General features: G+C 46.9%; 1 protein-coding gene across 3 annotated transcripts; it reads left to right on the top strand.

The window, feature by feature from the left end:
* The first annotated feature begins 4,365 nt into the window (after positions 1-4,365).
* LOC123135731 (uncharacterized) lies at positions 4,366-8,273 on the top strand. Of its 3 annotated transcripts, XR_006466149.1 has the most exons (4): positions 4,366-5,546; positions 6,788-6,890; positions 7,295-7,424; positions 7,897-8,273. XR_006466149.1 is itself a non-coding variant. In XM_044554921.1 (3 exons), the coding sequence occupies exons 1-2, from the start codon at positions 4,430-4,432 to the stop codon at positions 6,841-6,843; spliced, it is 1,173 nt and encodes a 390-aa protein (XP_044410856.1). In that variant the 5' UTR covers positions 4,366-4,429; the 3' UTR covers positions 6,844-6,890; positions 7,897-8,273. The 3 variants fall into 3 exon arrangements, 2 of the variants coding, with proteins under 2 accessions (XP_044410856.1, XP_044410857.1); XM_044554921.1 differs by lacking the exon at positions 7,295-7,424; XM_044554922.1 differs by lacking the exons at positions 6,788-6,890; positions 7,295-7,424; positions 7,897-8,273 and adding an exon at positions 6,582-6,727.
* Positions 8,274-9,071: the final 798 nt, after the last annotated feature.

Below are 9,071 nucleotides of genomic sequence, written 5' to 3'. Positions count from 1 at the left end.
GTCAAGGGGAAGGCGAGGAAAGGGGAGGAGTTTAACCTGAGCCAGATCCCCTACAATCCAGAGCAGGTGATGATATCTAGTGGCGGGAGGTCCCCTGGCTCCATAGCCATTGATCCAGAGATTGCTCCTGAGACCACGATGAGTTTAATTTGAATGGACGTTACTTGCTATCTTAACATTTGAGTGTCATCATGCTAACGAAACATTGGAAAATGATCTTTGGTGCAGCGTTACTCCACACAAGCATCACACGATCCTTCTCCAGCTACTGGCCTGAGCCAGCCCGCTCCCACACCTCCATGATCAAGGTAAGTTTCTCTAGTTTTTTGCTTAACAAATGCATAAAGACCTAGACGTAGCTTCTTTTCCTGCAAAATGACTTAATAAGCTTACTGACCTCCAAAACCAGCCATTTTACCTAAGTTAGCTCTAAAACGATCTATACTTAGCTTTGTTTCCTTCAAAATGACCTAAGTTAGTTATAATATGCTTAGTTAACTAGGTTTGCTCAATAATGACATGTACTTACCTTACTTATGTAAAAACGACATAATTAGCTTAGTTAGCTCATAAACGATCCATTTTACCTACATTAGCTCTAAAATGATGCATTTTACCTAAGTTAGCTCATAAACGATCTATTTCACCTAAGTTACCTTACAAACGATGGCATGCTTCTTCTTCTAGTCTTCTTCTTCTAGTCACCTTTTCCTAACTTTCTTATTTGCCATTTTGCAGATTTCATTCACTTCTCGGAAGCTAGCTTGCTATGATGGAGTGCTTGTTTTTAATTTCATTCTCTTCTAGTATTCTTCTAGCTTGCTACGATGGAACTTGCTATCTTGATGAAACTTTGCATTGTAATATGTATGTGCAACTTTGCTATCTTGATGGAACTTGCTATGTATGAGTGGATGGAACTATATATGTATGTACGATGAAACTTATGTGCTGTTAAATAGCTCTGTGAAATATATCTATATATGTCATATATATTTGCTGTGAAAATTGTTGGATTTAAAAAAATAGAAAAAAGAGCCAATATGCAGGCTCTTTGCCGTCAGCCACCGACGGCAAAGGTCTCTTTGCCATCAGCAGCGGACGGCAAAGAGGCCACGTGGCAGGCAACTGTGCTTCTTGGGAGGCTGACCTATTTGGTCAGTTTGCCAACAGTGGCTGACGGCAAAGAGAAAAAAAACTTTGCCTACAACGGCGGATGGCAAAGGCCTTTCGATGTCTGCCGTCAGCGGCCGACGGCAAAGGCTTGCCGTTAACCACCTAACGGAGTAACAGCGCAATTATTGCCGTCAGTATTCTTTGCCGTCGGCAGCTGATGGCAAAGGACCCTTTGCCGTCAGCCGCCCGAAGCGGATGGCAATGTAGCTCTTTGCCATCCCGTACGTTGCCCTCCACTTTTGCCGTCAGCGGCGGACGGCAAAGACCTTTGCCGTCCGCCGTGGCTGATGGCAAAGTAGCTGATTCCTGTAGTGCTTGGCCACGGTCGGCATAACATTTTCCTCAACGCAAGCATACAATTCTCCTGGTGTAGTAGCTACATGAAGTGAAACTCTCATGGCAAAGCAAAGTAAAATCTTATGACCAAATGTAATGGAAAATATAAATATTCATTGCAAAACTGGCCTGCCTTTTCAGATACTAAGAAAAAACAACAGCATGTCAGGCCATTATAAGACTAATAAACAACACCCTTTTCATTCACATCCATATCGTTCTTGCGGTTTCACTGCAGCAAGATTTATCCAAAAACCAGTGATAGAAAGGAACTGACATTGTGGTGCATCATGCATCATAATGGCTACCAGAACCATGTCAATGCATCGCCAATAATTACATAGAACTCAATTCATGGAAAGGGCATACAATCTCCACATGTCAATACTGTAAAACATGGAAGGCAGAACAAATTATAGCACTAAAACAATATGTAATTGCACATCATGATGGCATAGTTGTTATTGCATAAGTTGAGATAATCACTACGCAGAGCCTAACTGAACCTAGATAAATTTCAAGTGTATGTTTGAGCGATGCTGCTTGCCCGCGCAACCAGCAACCAAAAGGATAATTTAGTATTAGAAGTTCAAAATATGTACCTGACTTCTACAAAGCATTTCATCATCTCCGCAGAATCCTGGGATGTCTCTTCATTAAATCTCTTCATGTTGTTTCCTGCATTACAGAAGCTTATTTCAGAGAAGCCCCAAACAATCCATGCCAAACAAATTGAGAACTTAAAATCAACATCATAGCATAAAGTGCTTAATTATTTGAGTTAGTAATGTGCAGCACAACACAAACTACCAACTTTTAGCAGCCAATCTTCTGCATAAAGTGATTCATCTTAAAAAGCATATATAGACCAATCAATTAGATAGCAGGAGCACAAATTATCTTGAATCAACCCATCGACAGGCATAGCAAACTGAACCGTGTAAGAAAAATGCAGATACCTAAATAGTATCTCTTCCATACCTAGGATAGAAGTGATGGCCGCTGCTGCCGTCCGAGGCTAGGGTTCGCTGCTGGACGCGTGCGAGCACCTGTGTACCAAAAAAAGCATCAACATGAGGGGAGGGGAGGGGCCAAAAACAACAGCAGCATGAGGGGAGGGGAGGGGCCAAGAGCACCTTGACCAACAGAAGCAATGCTAGGGTTAGGGTTGGAGTAGGAGGGAGGGCGGCGTCTCGAGGAGTCCATGGTGTGAGCACACTCGGAAGCCGGGTTCGGATGACGGTGCCAACGGATCTGCGAGCGCCTTGGCCGCCGGCAAACCTGCTCGCGCTCTGTCTTCTCTTCCCTTCCATTCTGATGATGGGAGGGGGAGGTTGACACGCACGAGATGCGATATGGCCAGGAACCCGCTCGATTTGCAGGAGAAGGTGTTGCGAAACCGGATGGAGCTCCTCCCACTTGGTCGTGTACCCTGCCAGTTCCCCTTCCGCCGTGTACAGCCTCACCTGCTGCTGCTGCTCCGCCTGCGGCAGCGCCCACGCCTGATGCGGTCACACTAACTATCTGCGGCGGAATGCCATCTCATTTACCATTACATAACGATATGAATATGAACCTGGAAAACCAAAAATAACTGAATCTATCTGTTCTCATTTACTATTTGGATGAATAAATGAGACGATCAACAGGCAGAAAAAGCATAGTAAGTCCTACTACTAATCACACATTAGCAGTAGTTGTAAAAATATTTTGTATTCATTCCAGCTATCTGTTCTTCTGTCACGTCTCAAAACATGCTTTGTTATAGTAGATTTTATTCAGCTTTCCTATAGCTGCCTGAGGCAAAATATTGATCAAAAAAAATAGCTATCTCTAAACGGAGAAGCACATGACAGAAACATGACATGGTGAATTAGAGTTATACCCGAGGGCAAAATCACCAACGAAGAAAGATGGATCAGCTGGATGCCACACTGATGTTGGGCCTACTCCGGACCTGAAGTCGAATCTGGCCTCTTCATGCTGCAGTTTAGAGAGAAAATAAATCAAGAAGAGATAGGAGAATCAAAGCATGTTGATAGAGGGATAAAGGAGGGAGAGACGGGATCCGCCGTTGCGCCCAGGGCCGCTCCTGCCCAGGATGGCCTCGCTCTGCCGTCGTTCGCCTAGAGCCATTTCTGCAAGTCAGGGATGGCCTCGCTGCCACGAGCCAGGGCCGCTCCCGCCCAGGATGTCCTCGCCGCTGCGCTTGTGGCCAGTCTAGGGTTAGGTGGAGGACGCCACGGCGGAGGCGTGGCTGCACCACGAGCAGGCGCGGCGGGTGCCCGGGCGAGCGGCGCCGGCGGCGAGGCAGGGAGGGGGCGTGGGAGGGAGAGAGAGAGGCAGGCGCAGGAGGGAGAGAGGTTGCGGGCGGCGTGGCACGAGGGAGACGAGGAGAGAGGTCCACTGTGGCGTGGTTTGAGGGGCGAGGCGGCGACGAGGACTGAGGGAGGGAGAGGGAGAGGAGAGGGCGGGGCAATGCGGGCGGGGCGGCTAGGACGAGGAAGGGGGCGCGAGTGCGGGCTGGGAGCGGCTAGGTCATCTCCACGCGGGCCGTCTCCTTTTATACACCCCTAGGCGAAATGTCGAAAATGCCATCGGCGGCCACCCAATTTCACAAGCGGTGGCACGAAACGGGGTAACTATTCATTCCTATAGTGCTCAGCCTAGATCCGACGGCCGATGTCTTCCATGCGGTCGATCCGACGGCCCAAAATCCATCAAGCAACCAGATCCGACGGACCAGAATCCAAATCGCTGTGAGAGCTTGTAGGAACATTCATCTCTTATTTCTGGATAGGATTTTTAACCTATGACGAAGGAAAGGAGGCCTCAAGAAATAAACTATTGGGCTTCAATCTCACCTGCAGCTTGGGTCCACCGCACCCCACCCACACGAGCAAGTGAGAAGAGCGAGATGACGCCCAGCTTCCGCCGCCACCGCCGCCTCCGCCCCCGCCCGGCGTCGGCGCCGCCGCTGGAGGACGGCGACCTGCTCGACGAGATCCTCCTCCGCCTCTCCCCGGATCCGTCCTCCCTACCGCGCGCCTCCGCCGTCTGCACCCGCTGGCGCCGCCTCGTCTCCGACCCCGGCTTCGTCGGCCGCTTCCGCCTCCGCCACCGCCGCAGCCCTCCCATCCTCGGCTGCTTCATCAGGGACAAGCAAAGTCCGGTCGTCTCCTTCGTACCCACCATGGAGGCCCCCAATCGTGTCCCCGCCGAGCGCTTCTCCTTGCAGCTCGGCGGCCGCGGCCCCATCACTTTCCTCGACTGCCGCCACAGCCTCCTGCTCATGTTCCTCCCGTATTGGATCAAGGTCCTGGTGTGGGACCCCGTCACCGGAGACCAGCACCGCCTAGACATTCCCCCGGGGTTCGACACGAAGCAGGGGATCGGCGGGGCGGTGCTTCGCGCCGCCGGGGCCATCCGCCACTTCCAGGTGGTCTTGTTGGGCAGAGACAAACAAGTGATCACCGCCTGCGTCTACTCGTCCGAGGCGGGCGTATGGGGCAATCTCGTCTCGACTCCGCTTCCAAATGAGGTGCCAGTTGACTTCGATTTTAGGGGGGTGCCTGTGCTGATTGGGGATTCCCTTCACTATCTGATTACGGGTGTCTGTTCTAGAATCCTTGAGTTTGATTTGAATAAGAGGATCCTAACCGTGATAGCAGGGCCTGTAGATATTCTTGATGTGGGTAGTTGCCAATCCACGGTTATGCGGGCAGAGGATGGTGGGCCTGGTATTCTATTCAAGTCTGACTGCAATGTCCAGTTGTGGAGGAGGAAGATTGATTGTGATGGCCAGGCTTCATGGGTGCTGGGAAGAACTTTTGAGCTAGACACGCTACTTTCCCTGAATTCAGAGGAGAAAGAGCCCACGGTGATGCTAGGCTTGGCTGAGTACAATAATGCGGTGGTGGTGCAGACGGTTGCCGGCCACTTCATGGTCCAGCTTGAGTCATTGCAATTCAATAAGATGTACGAAGCCAGCAGTTGGCATTTCCATCAACCATTCGAAAGTGTCTATACTGGAGGTAACGTAATGCCTTGACACCGAGGGTATAACGAAATCAGCTTGTTTTCGACAATTAGTCGATGAAATGTTGTTCACATCCGTTAGGTTTAAGCTAACAATTTTTAATTTATGCCATATCACTAATTTATTTTGCTGCTTGATGATTTCTGCTATATATTGCAATTTTGCACTGTAGTGTCCTGTCCCAATGCGTGTATAATGGTGTTCATGTTGTTGTTATGATCTGGAAATATATTTGCTTGTGGTATCTAGTTTAGTTTATGTCACCAATTCTGCTTGTGCAACCAAGTTTGCCAAATGCTGTGCATAATAATTGGACTGAATTTCATTGTTACCTGCCTATTGACATACTCCCTCCATTCCAGTGAATAAGGCGCATGAATTTCAAAATGAAACTTCGGCCATCAATTTAACCAACCAAATGTAGGTTATTGTGACAAAGGTTATATCGTTCAATTCGTTTTCAAAAAAAGTTTTCAGTTGTATAATTTTGAAGTAACATAACATATATTTTGTTGGCTAAATTAATGGTCAAAGTTGAATTTTGAAATATGTGCGTGCCCTGTTCATTGGAATGGAGGGAGCATCTAAGAAGTGTATAATGGTAGTGCTAGTTCATATCTCCAGTACACTTTTGACTTCAGATTAGAACTTAACAGTTGGAAGTTGAAGATGACTGCATGAAAATCTAGCTTGAACCTCCTCGCAAAAAAAAGAAAAAAAGAAAATCTAGCTTGAACCAACTAGAATGTCAAATAGATTAGCTTAATACTTGCATTTGGAAGCTTAAAGCGACTTATGCTTCTACCATTCAACATTTTTATCTGTGCTTATCTTGCTAAAAACCTGTAAATCTGTAACAATGACTCGGTTAGAAAATTGTAAATGAATTGCTTATTTTATCATCTCTATGAGACTCCTGCTGTAACAATGACTAGGTTTAAAATTTGTAAAACAATTGCTTGTTTTATAACTTATACGAGCTGCGAGTGGCCACCCTTCTAAATAAACTGAGCTTATTTCATCTTTTCAGGCTTAATTTATTTGAAGACAGACTAAATCTGAATAGGCACAATTTCTTATATTGGTAGGATTTGTCAATGCTGTATCAAAGCTCACCTGTTTTTTCTTCTCAAATTGCACCTTTTGAGTTCATCTAAATATTTCCTTGATGCCTTCCAGTATTTAGTTGGTTTTCCATTGGAATATCATTGGTTGTTTGACTTCTTATGCTTGTAGAAACAAGCATTGGTGGTGGAGGACACAATGGAGCTGAACTTTTGCACAACACTTAAGATGACTGTCTGGTTCAGTATGTTATTATGACGTACTGGTTGAGTAGGTAAGCTTGTCTTCTGTATGTAAGTTGAGGTATCTGAAATATTCTTTTGAACAAACATATTGCTATCCTCTTTAAAATGATTTCTCAAGTACCCGAATCCAAGCGAGGACTTGAGATACTCTCCATGAACCTTAGCTCAGCTCACTCCAACCTGGCCGCCTCCTACCGCTCTTTATTGGCGTTTGGATCTTTCCTCCAGGCCTCACTTCCTCATCCCTTCCTCAGCCGCTTTCTGTTCCCTTCATCACTCCTTCACCCAGCTACCTTCTCTTCTATTTGCTCGAGTTTTCTCCCCCTCTCTACTGTTTGGATCATGCCAAAAATGAGAGATTGTATAACTCTAATCACTTCTCCATGAATGAAATGGCAAATTGGTTTTACTAATGACATTGAGCACTCCACAGGTGTCTAGGATTGTATCCTGGTTGCGGAGATGCAGGACTTGGATTCTGTGCTGTAGTATGTAGGTTCTTCCATTAGTATGTTTCACGTGGAGTCAAATTGGCCATCAACGTTGCAAACATCTGCTGTCAGGTTTGTCTGTCGATGCGTAGTGCTTGTGAGGCTTTTTTTGTTTTGAAGCTGAGGATGTGTTTTGGTCTGTTAGTTCTAGTTTCTGTCATGTTTGTTGCTGGTCTGGCGCATGTGCCTACTCCTGTGTGCTGTTCAAAGTATACTTTGTTACCTGGTTTTGTTTTCAGCAGCGGAAATGGGGCCTGGGCGAGAGCCTTTTTCCTCTAAAAAATCTGGTCTCAGGTGTCTAGAATTGCATTGGTATTACCTATTTGCGTTCTCTGTTTTTATTACTCTAGAAGCTGAAAGTATGTCACCGCACTGCATGTTACATATTTGCGTTTGCTGTTTCTGTTACTGTTTTCTCCCAAATATTGTTGGTTGAGTTCTCAGCACAATATCCAGTGGTGAAACTAATGTTTACTACAGTTCGAATCAAGCACAAATTATGAGACCGTATAACTTTAACGGGTTTCCCATGATTTCTCCACAGGTGTCTAGAACTGCGTTCTGCTTGCTGAGATGCAGAAATGGGATTATATGCTGCAGGTTCTTCGATTTTGTGCACTTCACCGACTCTGTACCACACTCAAGTGTGGAGAGTAACTGCAGGAATTAATCGTTTAATTCGGTAACTACGCGCTGGTATTATCTAATCGAAACTTCTTCCCGCACGATACTTGTGCCCGACAGGTGCACGACGTGCAAATCCAGCGGCTAGTGCCCTTCTCAGTCATATGCATACCCGGCTGGATTCAATTATCGTCTATGGATCGTGCAAAACTTGCCGTGTGTATAGCACGACTCTTATCTAATTTCTGGACACAAATAGTCATTCAACTTTCATGATGAATACTTCGTCTTGCTTCAGTTATTGTTCCACTGACGGAATTATGAAAGCTAGCCTGCCTGCGATGGCCTTGGCTTACATTTGGTGCGTGTGTGTGTCTGTCAGTTTTCGTTGTGTCACTCCATTTGCTTATGTTCCATGATTTTATCAAGTGCATCGTATGTGTGATAGTCTGCGTGTGTTGGATTAATTTCTATTGCAGTATTTGATTCTCGCTAGTTGATGTTGTATTGCACCTGCTTGCCTGGCCCAATAATCTTGCCCTGCTAGTATAACTTAAGTCTCTCGCCTTATTTTTAGCTAGGTTTAGGGTTTATAGAGATGGTGGCTGCTTTATTCCCGATCCCGGTCGCCATGGCCAGCGGAGCCGGAGGAGGGAGACCGTCGTGTCTTCCTCGACTGGGTGATGCTGGATTGCATCGGCCGCACCCACTGGTACGGCGACCTAGGCGCTGCCCATGAGGCCGTCAGCAGGAACAAGACCACCGTTCGCCTCGACATGGGCAGCGGCCACTCCATGTATGTGTCCTTCACCCTCGCGGCTCACGCGGCTCACCACTTAGACTTTGAACGTGACATGCTGGCAGTGACTCCAGGTTCGAGTGGGAGCCACATTGTGTGATCGACCTGGAGCGCCGTTTGGCGCATCCTAGTGTACCTCATCGGCGTCTTCCCGAGTTCCTGATCATCAGCGCTGATGACCCGGATGTTCTGTGCTACCTGTTGCGGAAGGAGGAGTTTCATGGTGAGGCCTCCATGGTCGTGGTTGACATGAACCATGGTCACCTGCGGTCGTCTACTCCATATATCAACCGACG

The sequence above is a fragment of the Triticum aestivum genome, chromosome 6B, assembly GCF_018294505.1.
Source record: "Triticum aestivum cultivar Chinese Spring chromosome 6B, IWGSC CS RefSeq v2.1, whole genome shotgun sequence".
Taxonomy (NCBI): Eukaryota; Viridiplantae; Streptophyta; class Magnoliopsida; order Poales; family Poaceae; genus Triticum; species Triticum aestivum.
Note: the sequence above shows the minus strand (reverse complement) of the source record. Positions and strands in the feature narration are given on the sequence as shown.

Coding starts and splice junctions, on each gene's coding strand:
- LOC123135731 (XM_044554921.1), top strand. CDS start 4,430: ATGACGCCCAGCTTCCGCCGCCACCGCCGCCTCCGCCCCCGCCCGGCG. Junction 5,547..6,787: donor CGAAAGTGTCTATACTGGAG/GTAACGTAATGC, acceptor TTATGCTTGTAG/AAACAAGCATTGGTGGTGGA.